Here is a 19,113-nt window from a genome sequence, read left to right as displayed (position 1 = left end):
TTAACAGAATAAACGTCGATTGCCTGCGAACACGTGGTGCAATCGTTGTTCGAAATTTCAGCAAGAACAAATTGCACTACCATTCATCCACGAAACTCAGCGCGTTTTCCATTAAGTTAATATATATATATGTATACTTTTTTTGTCGCGAGTGGCTTGCATCGAATCAAGCCAGGAACCGATCCTTTCGCTTAAACTAATAGCGTCGCGAGAAGAGCGAGTTAAGAAATCGATTGAAAAAAAAAAAAAATACGTCCGTATTTACACGTTTCGCAATTCAGGCTACAGTCCTTAACGACTAAGGGAGAATGTCCTCAAGTTAATTATTCATCGATTCAACGAGGAACTTGCTCATCCGCGACGCGGGCAAATTCGGACGCGTATCGCGCGTTACTCGTCGTCCATTGGCATTGAGCATATTCCATAATCTCATACACCAAGTACTCCTTAAATTAATTGCTCTACTATGTACACGTGCGTCGGATAACAATGGTCGATTTAATAGAAAAGACTTGAGCTGCTGCGCGTTTCAACAAATTGCACAGTTCCAGTACTCGAGTGTACTTTATCTTAAGAAAACAAAAGAGAAAACAAACAAAAGGAAATGTAATTAGTTTTTCTCGTTCAGTCGAATTTGTTCGTCGAACACCACTTGCTCTTCATGCTCACAGACTCGTGTACGTCTCTCGTATTGATAACAAAGAACAAAAACAGAAAAGAAGAAACTATGTAACAATTGCAAGTAATTATGAAATAACATGGTAAAGATCGCGTGTTGGATCGTTGCACATCTTCTCGCTCGTTCTCCGACGAGGAATCGGAATTCCAGTTGGCCGCAATTTGACGCAAAGTGTATCATCGAGTATGGCAAATATGGCAAACGTTGCGTACACCATTCCAATGCGAGCAACGAAGGCTGACACGACGCGTTTCGTGTAATTCGCGAGCAGGCTTGAAAACGTCGAGTCTACGTATTTGTGTCGCATCGAATAAATATACAGTTGACGCTGGCAAGCGAGAAAATCTTCCACCCGGACCGCAAGAATCGCGAAAACGACGAGTCATGTCGCGTCTCGCGACGATCAGATTTATTTACAAACGTAGCTCATCCATTCTATTTTCTCCTACTTCTAAAACGTTCGATGCACTCGATAACTCGGCGGAGAAGAAAAGATACAGGAAACGCCTCGGAATTCAATATCACAATATCACATGATACGCGAAAGCGAAGCACACGCAACGAGAACACATCCCCGTTCCCTTTCGATCTGTCGTCAGAACGGTACAATTTCTAATAACGTAATCATCGTTTCGCGACGCTTTTCGTAACGTCGCTTACAAACCTCTCTTGCTACCGCGTTATTGCACGATGAGATAACGAGCGTCTTCGACGATTTCGATCCTCTGTCCCTAGTAATTACACCACGAACGTCTCTAACCCAGGTCATGGAGCGACTAACGAGCAAACTTCTTTGATCGAAATTCTCGTACGCATAATTTAGGGATCGTATTTACAGCACAATCGTTCGAAGGTCCGCGGGAGAACGCATCAGGACGAGCCGGAACTGATCAATAAAAGAGTCCCATTATCGTTTCACGGGATTTCGCGTGAAAATTACTTCCTACTCTCACCGTGCGCGGGAACGCACCAAGTCATCACAGCAATGGACGGAGTCGGATTTCAGGCAAGCGCGACGATCGAGTCGTGTGCACGACAGCAAGTTTACGACATCGTTCCCTTGGAAAATAGTTTCTTCGGTCAAACGTACACCTCGCCGCGTTTGCTTCCGGCGACAGGTGCCTGAGTCGGTGCGACGGTGGTCGCCGAGGTGGGCGTCGTACCGAGCCCGCCTGCTAGCGTCGCGTTCGTACACGACACGCTGCTGATCTTCCTCGAGTTATCCTGTATTCGATGAATAGGTCTACAAAGGTCGTGGCCGATACTGTTAGTCCTTGGTCGAACGTCCTGATTCGCGTGCACTAGCAGCCTGTCTATGTTGGGAGGTTCGTGACCGTTCGATACCGAAGCTGCACGATTTTCCCTCGGTTGAAGACCCGGCGAGTGCGGGAGAGACATGCTTCTGTCCTCCCTCGATGGTAAAAGTGGTGGACCAGGCAAAGAAGCGGATCGTCTGCCTCGTGGGTCGTTCACCGTTTTGGTGTCTTGCACGATGGGTACCGTGGTGACCATGTAACCTAATTTTTCAGGACTCATCAGGATCGGAGAACGATCGCTATAGCTGTCGAAAGTAGGTGAGCTACCACTGCTACCTAGACGACTAGCTGCCTCTCCGATCAATGGAGTGCTCCTATCTTGGTTTATCAATGGCGTGGAACGTTCTTCCTGGCCGGTGATACTTCCGCTCCTGCTACTGGAACTACCGGAACCCTCCTCTTCGCTGCTGTTCACCTCGGTCAATGTGGCTTGAACGTTGCTGGCTGTGTTGCTCGGCTTGATCATCGGCGCGGAGGTCGTCGTCACTAGACCGAGCTGCGTCAACTGACTCATCGTGACGGGGGTCAATGTGACTGGACCTACCAAACCAGCGCTGGTCAATGTCGGCGAAAGAACAGCCTGCGCCAAAGCGGCTGCACCCGATTTTCCGGTCGCCGGTGTGCCCTCGGCTTCTTGAATCGTCGACAACATCACCTGTACCACAGGTAGGTCGGTCTGATAATGTCCATTAGCTGGTATCACTCCGACGACACCGGCGCCTATGTTCACCGCGTTGGTCGCCGACAAAGCCAATCTCTGTTCACGGTCGACCACCTCTTTCGTCACATCCGGAGTTGGTATACGGGGTCTGTTCTTCAGGGATACCGGTACCGAGTTCAGCTTAGTCATGGTACCTGCAAACGGAGGAGACGAATTAGCCTGGCTCGTTAAGAGGATTAAGATTATTCCCGTCATCGACAGGAAATAACTTTAGCTTCGAGGCTGAAGATGGTTGCCCATAACGTGATGGAACGAGGAAACGAATCTTTCTATTATCATCCATGAATCAAAGGACAGGTCGAATGAAACTCGCGACTCGATCGTAAAATTGCTCGGTGATTTTCTTAGATCGGTTTCTTTTTTCTTCGATAGCTGGTGAGAGGAACGGGTGGAGAAAGAAGCACAAGGTCTTTGGGAAAGGTTTTTTCTATTTTTTCTTGAGAAGCACGGTTCGCAATCGCGGAAATTGTTCAGGTTACACAAGGTTACGCGTTGCATAATACTGATGCGTCTGCGAACGAAGGTGGGGAAAGCGTTCGAACGTTCGCGAGACTTTCATTGAAAGTTCTTCTCCTGTCGCGTTGGAATGCGTGACAGTGAAGATCGCGGAGAAGCGTTTGGACATGTGCAGTGAAGAATACTTGGCATAGCATGTTTTTCTTCGCTCCTTTTTCCTCCGTCCCGATCTTGTACCACTATTGATGGAACATACTTCGTTTGCTAGGAATGATTTCGCGAAAAATTGCCTGCATCAATTTATGTACTGAAGAAATACGGTTACTCGCGTGGGGGTATTACGTAAGATTGCATAATTATAGTTCAGAAGACTTCGGAATTAACGTCATTTTGCCTAACGCGTTTCGAGAACCTCCATCGTTCATGCCTAGACGGTCGCGCATTTCATGGAATTTATGACTCTTGCGATTTTTATTTCTTGTTACGAGTAACAGGAGATTATTAATAGAATTTGAATAAAGAATTCTGATTAAAGTAAGGAAATGAATAATGGCGTGAAAAGTTAACGTTTTCGCGTTTACATTGCAATTTCTTGAATGCAATTTCAAAAGAAATTGAAAAGAATGCAGTCAGGCTTAGTCGTATCGAGGTACTTGCCTTGCCTACCCATTCTTTGACTGCGAACGCTTTTCCGCCCGACTAATCGGTCGTACAAAGACATTTTAAGGTTCGGATTGTTTGTCTGTGGGAGACCTCCAGTCTCAGGGCTGCTGTAAACGCTGTTGTGACGATTTCTCGAGAAAAATCCACCACCGCTGCTGTAAGTGGTCGAAGAACTTCGGACAGAGCCCATTCTGGTGATCTGTCGTTGTAGCCAATTTTTCCTTCGTTCCACTAACGGAGTGTCGACGCTTTCCTGTAATAAATATCGGGAAATAACGTGAACTTTTTATCGAGTATCGATGTGAATAATAATTGAATAGAGTAGCGGAAATCTAAATGGTCATTTGAATATCGAATTATTCAAGTTCATCTCGTGACGTGCAGATACTTACGTAATCGGCGTACATGTCATCCTGGTGGGTCTTGCGATGCTGAACGTGATTGTGAATCTGCGTACCAAGCATCACGTTCGCATAAAGAGCATCGCTTTCTTTCACCTTATAATGCTCCGCCGATCCCTTCGGTTCTTCGCGTCGATATTGTTCGCTGGCTACCGTGTAAGGTAAATCCTTCGGCACCACCTCGTCCCAGTATTGATCCTTCAACAATTCTGGGTGCTCTTCGTGCATTTCGTCGACGATCATGTATCCTGCCTGTTAAACGCATCAGTGACGATTATATCGATTATTCGAATTGCTTTGTGATTTTTACGTTAGATTGCTGCACAAACAAGCAGTTAATTTTCCCGGAAATTTTACTTGGAATATTGAATTACCTGTTTCTTATTGTCATCTATAACGTAGCTTTCTAGTTAAGCAAAATTTTTCAATTTTTCCTTCAACTAAATTATATGTTGTGGGTGTTTAAATGGATGATAAGGAAGCAATTCCCGGTGTTGTTTTTTCCTACCTTTATGTGTCGATCGATCAGCCAATTCAACTCGATATCGTCGTCGTCTTCGCCGAATGGATTGATCAACACCTCGGCGACTTTCAGCCAGCCGACGTAAAAGCAGAACTGTAACGAACGCGTCGAATTGATCGATATGCCGCAAATTGAACGGTTTTTCAAGAGAATTTATGGGACAGTCCTTTGCTCACCTGTAGCGCGGTGAAAAATGGGAAATACATGTCTGGCTCCTCGTATTTCCCGCCTCCGGCGTCGGTCCGCTCGATGAATTGCCTGCCAAGCAAAGCCGAGAAGAAGTACGCGTACAAAGACAGCGTGACAACCTGTGAAACACAAGTAAACAAACGTTGAAACCCGTGATGAGAAACGTGCACGCGTTAATTTTACGATAGTCGTCGTTAATTTCACGAAGCGCCGCAAAAAAGAAGCAAAACAAACATCGCGATTACGCGATTGTTAATCAAATAGCTGTCGGTAACTGTCGGCGGGGAACGGGCAGATAAATTAAACGACAGAAATTCGCAGATATACGTCGATTGCATCGTCTTACTCGATTCTCGGAATAATCGTTCCGAATACTTTTTGCGTATGAAGAAACGCTTCTGTGTTTGTATTTAAACGCATCAAAGGGTTACAATGCAATCGAGGGTTAACGAGAGGACATGTGTTCACGTAACAGCGTGACGTTCACCGAAAAATTGAGGACACGATGAAACTGTACACGCAGGTAAAAAGGGTGTGCAGTTTCAAACGGGATCGCTAACTTGGAGGATGCTTTTTCTCCCGGTTTCACCCTTTCGTCACACTTTACGCGAACGAACGAACAGGTTTGAATGAAATAATATCAAGGTTATCGAGAGCAGCGCCTTTCCTCGTCGAAGGCCATCAGGAAACGATATTTTATGCAAAATCTTGTCGAGAATAATGCAACGAGTCATCGATGTTTTGCCTTTCGACTTTGATCGTCGCCTCCGCGGATATTTGAGGAACATGCTCCACCGAGTGGCTGCGAAATTATTTTCGCTGCAATTCGCGCGACACAGGATTGCAGCTCCGCTCGTTTATCGTCCTTGACCATGCAGTTTGCATCGCGTTTGCGATTTGTGCACGTATCAGCAACATATTACTAGACGATAAAAGTTAAACAAGCATCTTAAAAAGATTGAAGAGTTTTTGCCGATACCACTGACGTTTAGAAGATATCGTCTAAAAATTATTGACTAGTTGCAGTTTCAGAATGATCGGGTTTACAACGAGGTACTCATTCATCGACAAACATTGAGTCATCGATTACGAGTTAATAACCACAGAACGGAAAATTCAAAGACGCTGAACAGTTAGAAGAGAAAAATCGTTCGAAGGATCGATTGATTTTCCTCTGACACGAAGCAATACGTCTGTCGTCGAGAATCTGATTATCGCTTATATTTAGATTGATCGTGAACGATGAGGCAAACCGTGCTCTTAGTCAGCGCATAAAACGAGGCTGATTTTCATTCGCTCGTGCGGTGAACATAAATTAAGCGAGTAACAGAATCGCGTTTCACGTTTGCTTATCAATCTACGCGGAAATGCCTGGAATTCTTCGCTTGGAAATAGAGCAAATTCGAAAGGCGGGAAAACGCGTTGCTTTAGATAAGCGAGATTCATGCTGAAAGTGTTCATCGCGAGATTTCAACAGATAAATTAACCAAGTGAATTAAGGGGGAAAATAGAAGGTGTTTAGTAATTTTCACTGTGGTACTTTCGTGTTGAAACAGCAATGCGACGAGGCTTACTAACTTCTTCCATCATATAAATCGTAACACCTTTCTGAATTTCTCAAAATTACAAAATTTTGTTAAGGTGCTTTTGTTTCTACCCTTTGTTTAACTATTTTTCAACCCGTTCGACCACGCGTGTCCATCTTTTCAGCGGCGGTGGAAGTGTTAATCTCGCGAAAATGATGGCGTCTATGGTCGACAATTAGGAAACGTAGGTTGATGAGCAATTAACGTTGCACAAGGGATACGTGCCAGTTAATTGCGAATGCGAAACGTCTTTCCGAGAAAAGGTCCGTTTCACTGCAACGAATCGAGTCCTTCGAACAAGATAAAGAAGTTGGATCGTGGATTTGCGTTAACACCGATCATGGACGTTGGTTAGAGCGTTACTCCGAGATTAAACGAATGATTTGTAGCCGAAGAACGGCCTCCACAATTGCTCGTGCAGTCTTTTAACCATGATATTATGTTGCAACCAGGTGACGTACTTTCTAACGATCCTTAATTACTTTGAAGCTCGTCAATCCGTTGAAATGATTTAGTCGAGCTAATAAAACCGGATCGTTTAAAAGAACGTTCGTTCTTCTGACGCGTCCTTCCGATCGTTGAAAGTTTCGCAAAGTTTCAGGTGAAATACGGTTGGAAAGCGAAGGTCTTTGGTTATTTTTACTTTTTCGAGAATCTATGTGGACGAGTAAAGAGTGAGGAGAAATAAGGATTACGTATCAGTACGGTAAACGGTTGTCAACGATAACAAAAGCGACGAGGTGGCATTGATGAGAATCAGCTCAGGATGAAGATGTTCTTTCAAAGAACTCGGTATTTCTCAATGACCGTAAACGTCCTCGCAATTATCCGACTTGTCGGTGATTTCTGAATGAGATTGAAAAGAGAACGATGCGTGTCGTTGTTCCCTGACTGAATCTCTTAATCGTTTGAAACGCTCGCCGGGATAAAGAAATCAAATGTCTCGAGATGGTATCTTTAAACCATCTATTTTAACAACGTTTCAACGCTAAATTACCCGTCATTCCACAAACAGCAACCTGTAATCTCACTCTAGATTCACCTTTTAATTTATTTTCCAGCCAACCCGTCCGTTCGGACTGTTTAATTTCGTCGCAATTCCTCTAATTATCATGAAGAAAATTAACGCGTTTTCTCTTGCATAATTAATATAATTTCGATGCTAGTCTTTATTCAAAATTTCTATTTACTATCTTGCAGAATATCTTTCAAACGAAATAAGGGTCATGGTTCGATAAAAATGAAGGACCCACCTGCGTATAAACGAGAGGAACACAAACGGTGTCGTAACCAATGAGTGCGCCAAGCCTCTTCCGGATGTCGCTCAACTCGACAAGGAGGGTTTGCACTACTTGGTCGCTGGTGATCAAAGCTTCCCTCCTGGCTCTGTTGATGATGTTCGTCGCCCAAACCAACGGCATCCAATACTTGGACATGGCCGCTTTCTTGTTCATCATCTCGAAGATTTTCTTCTCCGACTCCATCATCAGACCTGCAAAACAGCAACGATACGGATCACTCGTTATTTTCGCTCGATCGAAACTTTCGATCGGGAAGATGGAACAATAACCGAGAACTTTCTCCGAACCAAAGTATTACCATTAAAGACAAACCGATGTTCGATTGAAAGATTCAATAGAATTGATTGGCAGATGTTTATCGATAGGAAGAAAGGAAGAATTGTTTATTAGTCGATGATGCAATGATTATGCAATTGCCTGCAGCCATTCACGTGACACTCTCGTAAACAGAAAACACGTGGATAACGATGCACATTGCACGTAGAGAAGAGGACAAACGAGATTACGCTATTAGTCAATCGACGATCGTCCTCTTTTTTAAATCACCGCGCGAGAATCGTTTGCGAGCCATAACTTCGCAAAATACGGGCTGAATATATTTTTTCGAAATAAAATCGAACGTTCGCGGAACGAATGCTAAGTTGCCGGTTTCCGCACGGAATTCTCGTTACGTGTCTATTATATAACATTTTAACCGATACCTCCAACAGCGAACTAGCGTTGCACATACAATTAACTACATCACAGAAAGTGTAGCAAACTTCAGTGAAACTCTGCGAATAATTGAGGGTCCAGGTTCTATAATGAGGTACGCGCGAATTTCGGCGCATAAGTATTGTCCAACGTCGAAATTTTAGAAATGTCTTCGATTTTTATTTTGAAAGTTCGTATTTGTAGAGAATTTCATTGCGCGTCTTTGTGTATTTGAACTAAATTTGTAGCTTTTTTTCATTTTTGAGTTATTGACAAGAAACATAATTTATGAAACGATAAAATTTAATTAACTTTTTATCTTCGTGTCGCCATAAATTGGTCAGATATTAATATTTTTTGTTGAAACTTGGACACAACGTTCTTTAACATATTTTACTTAACATATTTTACGAAACATGTATAAAAGTTTCAAAACATTCCAAAATTAATTACGGAATTTTTAAATATATTGTTTTTAAAACCTTGAATGTCGTTCAATTATAAAAGTTGTGTTACGGACTTTCAAATCTCGATGGATTGCTGTTACAAATATTGTATCTTCAGTATGAGTCAAGAAAATTTTTTGAAAAGTTTCAGATCTTCAAAAGTTATAGTAGAAACGTATAAGCGAGTTGAATACTGGGATATTTCCCAGTTCGCCCCTCAATTTCGTTCGAGAAACTTTGGCAAACATTATGAAACCTAGTCCACAAAATCTCAATTTTCCAACATATTCTTATCGATATCAGTTTTTCTTCCTTCCCAGCAATTCCATCAGCCAATTAACTCTGTTATCTATCCCGAGTTTGTATCCTATCGCAGCTGGGACACCTTCTTGCTCGTCTCGCGATACGAGATCGAAGCGTTACGCGACGTTTCGTGTTTTATGGATGCAACAGGTACGCTGTATCGTGTAGGGACAGTTTAACGATGCTCGCGGTGGCAAAAACGACGTTAAAAGTCGCTACGAACCACGGTCGATTGGTATCCGATCGAGTAACGGGAACTCGGTAATTTCTCTCCAGAGGGGTATTCTTTTTATTGTTAGAACAGAAACGGGCGCGTATCCGTAACGAAGCTAGAACACGACGGCGCGGTGTCCGAAAAAAACGCGACGCCTTCCTCGATACGGCCTATCGAAATAACTCGTGGCGTCGCTCGGACAAGTAGCCGCCACGAAGAAACCGTCTGCACGATCAAAGAAACGCAAGTGACGACGTCCAGTTATTAATGGTGGCACACATGTTACCTGGTGTAACGTTCGAGCAGGTTCAGGTAATGACCTTAATAGCAAAAACCAACGCGCTTAAACTGCCGTTGAAACCAATATGGTTCGCGGTATGCGTTCCGATTGTGGCGTACACGTTTCGGTGATGATCGATTTTTTCTTCATTTACCTTCGTTACAGCCAAGAAACTCGGAAATTTACGTCTTCTCCTACTTAACTGATAACTTGCATCGAATTAAAAACAAATTACTATAATTGCAATCATTTGGAATAGAATTGTTTTACTTAGAATTCCCATCGCAGTAATTTTTATTATTACCCTCTTAGCGCGAAACGATTGTTTCTTAACGAGTTATTCGATGGAAGAACGGAGGTAAACGGTAGTCGTCAGCCGAGCATTTTATGCCGATGGATCGGTTCGCCATGATATCGATTCAATCGATATGCAATCGGCTCTTTATTCGGCGTGCACGGCCTTGATGCAATCGCATGGTCACATGGTTTTTATACAATGAGTTCGAGAATTTGCAACGATAACTCATCGCATGACTCACGTCAAAGTCGCGAATGCAACACGCGAACGTACCGAAAGTATGGCGAGTCAATGTTACGCTTAACGTTCAGTCGATTACACGGACGAAAGAAGCGAATGATTAGGCACGAACACTTGTTGAACTAATGTTTAATGAGAATTTTTTTTATGTGGCATGAAGCATGTTTATCACCCCCTGTTGCGTAGATCCGCGTCACGCAGGTTGATGTCACGAGGACGAAAATATCTTTTCGAGAAAAATAAATGTGTCCCGGGAACAGCAGCCGGTTAATTTCAGGTTTTCCTCGATTAGAGGAAATATTTGACTTTCCTGAAACGTAATCGCTTTCACGAACAAGATATTCGGGCCGAAAGTACGCGGAGATGGTCGTTCGAAATTAATTTATATCCACTTTTACGACAGATCCGAATTAACAACAATGCCCATTTCGTTCGAAAAATGGTGTTTTGAATCGACGCGATTCTCGAGAGGAGTTAGTCGACGGATTTCGAAAGAGGTGGCAGTGATTTCATGGCGATAAACAGTCGCTAACGAAACCGAATCAACGTTAATTATGAAAGTATTCGCGTGTACGCGGATTGGTCCTTGACGCAAGTCATTTGCACCTAACGTATGTAAGTCGGCAACATGAGTCGTATGCAGTTATTGCGAGTTGAATGTACACCGGATCGAGCAGTACGCTAATCGTTATTAATGACACGATCGGACGGCAACAAAGGCGGTAAAATCCTACAATGACGCGAGACTCCATTATCATTTTAATCGGCCAGCAAGCACGCGTGTCATGGATAACAGTCTCGTGCATGATGAAAACAAAAGCCGTTTGATTACCAGTTCACTGGGGTAGATACAAGCATACATTTAATAACAATAGTCCTATCTATTCATATTCTCATTCAATTTATTTGTTTTTTATTAATTTCCATGTTCGTAATGGTAGAAAATTACATCGGTGTGCAACAGGTATCGGCAAGTTGAGCGTGTGTAACGACTCGAACGGCGAAGAAAAGATTGTACTCGTTTATGGAGGATGTTTACCTCTCGAAAGAGCATCAGCTGAAGACGAAGATAAGCGCGAGAGCAAGCGGGAGCAAGGTACGGAGCAGTTGGATGCACAAGTTGGGCTCAAAGAGGAGAATGCTTGCCGGGGTCAATAAACGCGAGGATCCTTGCTTGGCTGGCAAGGTCGCGACGAAGGTAAAAAATCAACCGTCCTCCCTCCTTCTTCTCATCCTTGCCTGCTCGATCAACCGAGCCGGACCGACGCTGAAAAGCATCCTTCGGAGAAAACCAGTCCCTCGTCCAGTTCGTACGTACGCCTTTAAGCGTGCTCCACAACGCGCGCGCCATTCGACCATCATGTTCCGTATATTCGTTTTAACTCGACGATTTGTTGAGACTGTAAATGTTCGTTACGCAGGTGAAACCAACATCGTCGATCGATCGATCGTCGAACTCTGAGAGTTTTCCGAACGATCAGAATCGCGATCGGACACGTAGCCAAGCACGTTGCCGATCGATCGGACGCTTGGCGCCGGGTGAAACTGGACTGATTAGGAAATATCCGCGCGTAATTAGAAGCGGGCAAGTTTAAATAATTGCGGGCACACGCGACCATGAATGCGCGCTGGGTGTCAAATAGATCAGCTGGCAAAGAGAAAATCGTAGCTTGTCCACGCCCGAACCCAAAGGCGTGTACGCTCGACTATTCGCGCACGTGTACCGACGATAGTCACGACAAGCGACGCGTCATTAACGATTTCACTATCAACCCGATCGACGAAAGAAGGTTCGGCCTGGAGAAATTCGTTGGAACCTTTCACGGTCCGACGACGCCCTGAGAAAATATCATAAAGAATAATTTAAATCTGCAAGCATCAATTTAGATAAATCGCATCTCTTGAAACGACCTATTAACCGTTTCATCTGAAAATTTTCAGATTATATTAAATATTATTGTTATATTTGGGAACGAAACAGATGTTGCGAGTTGCAACACTTGAAATACATTACTTTCAATTGCTCGAACACGAAAGACGTCGAGCTTCACCCGGAAACTCGCCTCCTCTCTGACGCACGCGAGGTTCGCGAAACAATAAACGGGGAATAATGAAAGTAATAAAGAAAAAAATACGATTGATTTACACAGATGCGAAAGGTATGTGTTGTTAGTCATCGACGTGTTAATCCGATGTGATCACGTGAAATAAGCGTTCGAACGAGAACTTTGGATACACGTAGTAAAGTAACGTACAAAGGGAAGAAAGTTTCCTTTCGTTTCTTCACTCTTCTTCGCGTTCAGTTGCATACAGACAGAATCTAACCTTCCTCAAGGCTGACCTCGATCGCGTGAACCTTGAAACGAAACGCGTTTTCCAGGTGTTTCGAAAGCTCAAGAGCACCTATAACTGTTCGCGTAAAGGTCAAGGAAGCAGAACCGGTGGGCTAGGGTGTTCCGTTAATTTCAGCCTCGATCGTTTCACGCTGTCGAACAGACGCTTTTTCTCTCTTCTTGTTTCGAAGAAGAAGAAGAAGAAGAAGAAGAAGAAGAAGAAGAAGAAGAAGAAAAAAACTTTACAGCGGGTTTGATCGTGCGTTCAATCAGCGTTGAATTTACGCGTTACCACCTTGCAATTCAACGGCAGCTTCCGTTCCCAGCTGTAACCTCGGTTTCGCGGTATTGTGCTCGTCGATTTACCACGCGCGTCGACACCTCTTAAATCCGACGATCGTAATCCGCTCGAACATACTGCGGCGTAATTATTTTCTTGCTGGTCGATCGCTCGATACACTAATAGCGGTGAAACTCTGCTCGGAACAATAATTTTCAGCTAAATATAGGCAGCGCGTGCGACGTATTACGGTCGACCGAGGGACGATGGATGACCAGGACCTGCGTGTACACGAAGACGGTGCTAAGAAGAAGTGAAAGAAGAGGAAACGGGTTCTCGAGTTTCTTGCTGTTGGTCGTGGTGCCCGTTCAGGAGGACAATGACGACCACGGCGACGACGACGATCTTGAGGATAATGATGATGATGGCTCGTTCCAGCAGCGGCCACTCTCGCGAGCCGGAGCAGCATCTATCGCGAGCGTGATACCCGCTAGTCTGGCCAATTACTACCTGTAGCCAGAGATAGATTATAGCTTTCATTATGTCTGGCTATATTTAATGTCGTCTACATTCGTGTCCTATAACCTGGCGACCGATAGAGTCGGGCAAGTTACAAGCAAAACAACATCGGAACGGTATTTTAACCACGTAGCAAAGGGTATAGCCGGATATGATGATCAAAAGTGCCCCCAAACGAAATTCGACTTGCAATGGCTCATTCGATAGCTTATCTAGTCCGTGCCAAGTTTGGGGGGCGCGAGGGTAGTAATGGGCAAAAATGTAAAACACATGTTCTATTCTATAGTAGCTTTGCACCGGCTATACCCTTTGTCAAAGTCTTCAACTTCAGAGAACTCGAAGAGTCTCCGAAAACGAACTGATAGCGGATTCACAGCGAACCAATCCACCCTCCTCCCCTTTTCTAATTGATCGATTGTCCAATTAAAATTCCTCGACCGATCGATGAACAGGATGCATACCAGTTTCGGTATGTCCTCAAACCCTTGATGAACATAGTTGCGATGTCGACGAAACGTTAGAAGCGCATTCCTGCCGGACCCGGAAACCTCGAACTGTAAGTATCACAGTGAGTATCATAATAACTTGTATCGTGAAAGGCTGAGAACTCTTATTCGGTACAGTCGCATGGCACCGTGTATAGATGCCTACGGAATCGTTTGTTCTTGAAACCTTAATCCGTTCGTTTTCGATGAAACGAACCAGATCAAAGGAACGAAGAGTTCGCTTAATTATCACGAGTTACACGACGATCATGGGAAAGGCAAGGTCGTTAAGTGGTATGATCAACGTGGTACAGTATACTTAGCGAGCTAATGTCTGCGACTAATAACGTACGGACCGATAAATCGGGAAACATTCGAGAAGATTGTAGCCGAGCAGATGTAACGGTGAAAATCAATGGCAACGAGGAGAGGTCGTGACGTTTGATGAAATCGGCGTGGCGCCTGAACGAAACGGAATCGAGACAAACGAAACTCATCGAGGAAATCAAAGTCGGTGATTATCTTATCAAATGGCACAATATCGGTGCACCATTGATGTTCTGTAATTACCCCGGGTTATTTCTATACTCGCACGAACAGGAAGAAAATAGAAAGAAAGAGATCGGCTCGGCGAGGAAAGAAAAAGCAACGAGCACCAGGAGATCAAGCCAGTCAGAAGAAGCTTGTAACGTCCACTCGCTTCGGCTCCGGGAATAGATGGTAAACTACATGGCGCTGGTCCGGCCAGCGAGTACACCGAACAAAACGAGCAACACGCCAAGAAGGAAAAGGAAAAGGATGAGGAACTGGCGCCGGCGCTCCGCGTTTCTAAGCGGTCTCGGCTCGCTTCTTGAAAATTACCCGGACGCACGTGAAAATTGCCCGGCGGCGCGAGTCGAGTCGTTCGATTTACGCGCGCCGCGCCGTAGCGACCCAGCTCTCGAGATTCCTTCGAACCTCTTCGTAATTTCCAGCTCGCGATCCTCGCGAAATTGGTACACTTCGTTCATTCTAATTACTTCAGAAATCTCTCCCGGTGCCTGTCGCGTCTTGACATTCGAAAGCTTGCCAATGATATTCCCGAAGGTGTACTTTAATAATCATCTACCCCTATTTGTTCGTTTACCTGCAATTACCTATATCCACCTTCGTTTACATACGCTTTCATTCGTCACGCGTAACGTAACGTTCTAAAATTAAAATCGACGAAACGAGTACCTCCGTTATCAAATGATTAACACGTTACGTGTTTCGGGAACTTACGAGGCCGCTAACAAGGATCCGCGGTTCTTTGAACGTATTTTTCAACTAGCCAATACAAGGTTTCGCGTCAGCAACGATTTGCATCCGCGTGTTTCGCAAGGTCTCGCGAAAGTCAACGACCATAACGGTTACGTCGCAATGCGACCCGTAAATAGAATCGTTTGCAATTTGAATGTTCTAAAATTTACTGTCAACCGTAAGTTGACTTCGATTCAAATTCTTTAGCGAACGTGACGAAGAAAGAGGTATAAATAGAGTGGTCGGTTTGCGTAGATCGTATCAAATTTTTCGCGTATTCATATTCTTGGACCGACGGTCAATCTACCAAAAAATAGAAACTTTTTCAAAACACGTTATTTGTCCCGGCAGCTTGACAAAAAGAAAGACTCGTGCGTCTCGACGTCACAGGGACATTACCATTTTATTAAAGAAACAATAAACAGTGCTTCTTGGAACGCCTGTCCTCCAATTTCCTTGTTTCTCAAGATTATGGCTAGTTATCGTGTGTCTCGTTTAACGCTAATCATAAATATCGGTATAATCCATCGAAAAAACGTAACCGCAAAAATTTAATTACGTCTGGGTGTTAACGACCGACATGATCAATGTCGCGCACCTTCGGCGACTTCCTTTGCCATTCCAAATGCTGTTCCCCGCTTTTTTTCCTCGCCTTGCATTCCTATTGCATGAATTATTGATGAAGATCTCACGCAGAAACTCACGGTTTTGTCGGGGCTCGTTTCAAGAGTGGTCGCAGAACGGATTTGAATTGTCTTCGTTGACTTTTCTTTCACCGTTGCCAACGACGACCGACCGTGTCTCTTTCGCGATTCTTGTGCGTGATGCTAACGTGTTCGTGAAGATAATTCCACGAAAAGATCGTTTCTTTCTGTCGTTCTCTTCACTTATTTCCTCGGCCACTGGACAGCCGATGGAACGCTCATGTTCATGGAAGATTCGCGGAACTGGTGTTTGAAAAATGCGTGCTATTTCTAGTCGACATCTAGCGCATCCTCGGCGCCGTTGATTTGACAAAAAACCTAGAGATTCGTATGTTTTCTTTTACACCCCGAGAAACGGTTTCTTTCTATTCCATCAGAAGTACCGTAAGAATGAATGGTATTCAACTTTTTAGTGAAATTCTTCATTAAAATTAGATTAGTAATTAACAACAAACAAACTAGACGTTCAAATGCTCGCTTTAAATACGAATTTAAAAATGCTGCTCCCGCTCATATTATTCCAGCTGCGCGCGCATACATTTCACGTAGTAAACAAACATGGCGGCAGGGAAGTTGTTACGAATACCGCTTCCGATTGTTTTTTGCATTCTGTCACGATTTCTGTTGTTCGTAAAACTCGTGTCTGTTGTGATTTCATTGTTTAACGCGTGCGCTTACCGAGGAATGTATTATTTTCTTGTGTGTCATAGTTTATCGGTGAAATTGGTAAGAATCGTGATACACGTAAATAAATTGGCGGGAAGATATCACATCGTTTATTGCTTGTAACGTGTGTCCCGTTGGTCGGTATACGTTTATTTTACATAAAATTGACGTTAATATATACGACTCGATAATCGTGGCGATGTCAGTATTAATTCGTAACGTATCACGGTAACGCGAAGTGTCACGGTAGCGAAGGTTTTGCCCGAAACATGAACAGGTGTCCATTTTGACACGCGTAGTGGCTCGGAGCATAAGTGTCTCATTTAGTTGCAAGTACATAGCTCCGACGTTTGGTTTAGCATGAGGAATATCATTCTCTCGTACCTTTTATCTTTCATACCACATCTAAGCTTGGACAGTGAATGAGAGAAATCGTGACAAAGTAGCAAATGTGCAAAAGGTTGCTTCGATGTACGTGTAGTGTTCGTAGTGTGATTGAACTTTCTGTTCTACTTCGTGGGATGGCCACGAGCAGCCGAACTTCGCATAGAGGGACCTCTACAGAAGCTGGTGAAAATTAACGTAAGTACCTTATGAAATTTTTAAACAAATTGCATGGGTACATTTGAACGCATGGTATCTCTGATTACTCTGTCAATGTTTTTATTTTTCAAATGTAAGAAATATACACTGAAGTACCACGTAACGACATTAACAAACGATTGAAGACCAGATGTATAAATAATACATATTACAAATCTTCGTGAAACGTTTCAAGGTTACATGACGCACAGTTCAATTTCGATTAAATAACGGTTTATTCGTGCAAACCCCCATGCATATTTACCACACAATACATTCATACAAATTACTTATTAAGGACTAATTGTAATTCCACGGTGAATGCCAAAAATCTCTGCGCGTGTCTCGTTTTGGATGGAATTCACTCACCTCTGGGTCGTTAAATCGTCCTTGCTACCATAAGAGGAGGTTAATTGTATAGGAACTAACGTGTTAATTGGCGGTACGTCCTTGAGATAGCAATAATCGATGAGGAAGCACATCGAACAAATTGAATCATACATTCCCTTCCAAATTATAGTTTTTGTCCGAATTTTAATTGCACGGATGTACCATAAGAGTATACTAATGACTTTACGTAACTTTTAATAGGATTAAAGTAAGGTCTAATAAAGTCTAGGTAGGAATTAATTTCGACGGGCTAAAAAAAAGAACAGTTATAATCCTCTGTAGCTTTTAACACGTCCGCAATTTGGCTCCGTAGATAGCTCGAAGAACCGAACGGCAAACGAGAGTGTGGTCGCGAGACAACGTTAACCATTCTCTTTGTTAATCGTACAAGAAAGTAAATCGTTTGAGATAAAATAAATATAACTCACTAACCAACGTCTACGATGTGCTGAAGCGTCGGAAATCGTCTCTTCACGCGCAATGAAATCCTCTGCAAGGTGATGACGTACGCGAGCACCGCGTACCTCACGATGTTCCTCCTCATCAGTCTGCCTCTCTCATCCTGCAAATGTGAAAACATTTCAAAATTATTACCATCGAACACTTGCTTCGGCCAGTCAACATTCGCAGACAAAATAACGCGACCCGACGAACGTTTCTTGACTAATGAGCATAGAACAATAATTTGACGCGTGATTCTATAAATCATCGTAATGTTTTCTTGCTGAAAGTCAAAATCGTTTCGATACGCTTCGTGAATACTTAAGAGAGTCTATACGTACCAAGGATTTCTTTGTTTATGGAATAAAAATTAACAAATTTGCAGACTGAATAAATATATTGCCATTATTCTTAAACAAATGAGTGTGAAGAATCCGTACGAAATCGAGATCGACGAGGCTCGTTTGCTTGAAAATTTGTTTCCGAGGCCGCACGAATGCCGAACACGTTTCCCGTGTCTTCTACACACTTTCCCTTGTTTCTGTTGGCCCGTGATCGCGAATCGTCGCCGGTTTCGAGTCGATTTCAATATTAATCGTAGAAAAACTCACGGTGGCGCCTGCCGGCTATTTTTCCTTTCGTTTCTGGCCAACAACGCGCATTTTGTAACCGTGTAAGCGTTTTATAACCAACGCTCACGCTCGCAACACGGAATATCAATTTGGTCGGAAATCATTTCGATTGCTGGATCGAAGGAACAAGAGTTTTCGCAGGTGTACATCATCGTTTTTCCGCGTGATAATTGATTAATTGTTAACACGTTTGATATTGGTTCAAATGATACGACGGTCCGTTTGTTTGGTTTCATTATCAATGTAACATGCAAAGCTATTGTCATGTTTATTAATGTATTATGTAGCTGAAACGCTTAATGTTGTGTACACGAACAAATGGTTTATGCAGTCGTTTTTATCAAACTCCAAGCTTCATACTGATATAAGTTCTATTTTTCAATACTTTTCTGTTATGAAATCGTATTAGACTTTTCACGTTTCGAAATCAGTCACTTGATATGCAACGAGCTAATAAATATCGTTATTGATTGTGAGGTACTAATATGAAT

At 43.3% G+C, this 19,113-nt stretch overlaps 1 protein-coding gene across 6 annotated transcripts in view; it reads right to left on the bottom strand.

Annotated features, from left to right (window-relative positions):
- Window positions 1-236: 236 nt before the first annotated feature.
- Best2 (bestrophin family protein) overlaps window positions 237-19,113 on the bottom strand; it is a 37,015-nt gene continuing 18,138 nt past the window's right edge. For 4 of the 6 annotated variants that reach the window (XM_034320829.2, XM_034320832.2, XM_076689908.1 and 1 more), the window contains exons 4-10: window positions 17,982-18,111; window positions 7,788-8,026; window positions 4,936-5,067; window positions 4,745-4,852; window positions 4,228-4,488; window positions 3,830-4,088; window positions 237-2,850 (exon numbers count right to left, since the gene is read on the bottom strand). In XM_034320829.2, the coding sequence (XP_034176720.1) occupies window positions 1,760-2,850; window positions 3,830-4,088; window positions 4,228-4,488; window positions 4,745-4,852; window positions 4,936-5,067; window positions 7,788-8,026; window positions 17,982-18,111 (2,220 nt within the window). In that variant the 3' untranslated portion in view covers window positions 237-1,759. The remainder of the gene's footprint in view (window positions 2,851-3,829; window positions 4,089-4,227; window positions 4,489-4,744; window positions 4,853-4,935; window positions 5,068-7,787; window positions 8,027-17,981; window positions 18,112-19,113) is intronic. The other 2 variants (XM_034320831.2, XM_076689909.1) reach the window with 1 other exon arrangement.

This window comes from Osmia lignaria, chromosome 9 (assembly GCF_051020975.1).
Source record: "Osmia lignaria lignaria isolate PbOS001 chromosome 9, iyOsmLign1, whole genome shotgun sequence".
In the NCBI taxonomy this organism is placed as follows: domain Eukaryota; kingdom Metazoa; phylum Arthropoda; class Insecta; order Hymenoptera; family Megachilidae; genus Osmia; species Osmia lignaria.
Note: the sequence above shows the minus strand (reverse complement) of the source record. Positions and strands in the feature narration are given on the sequence as shown.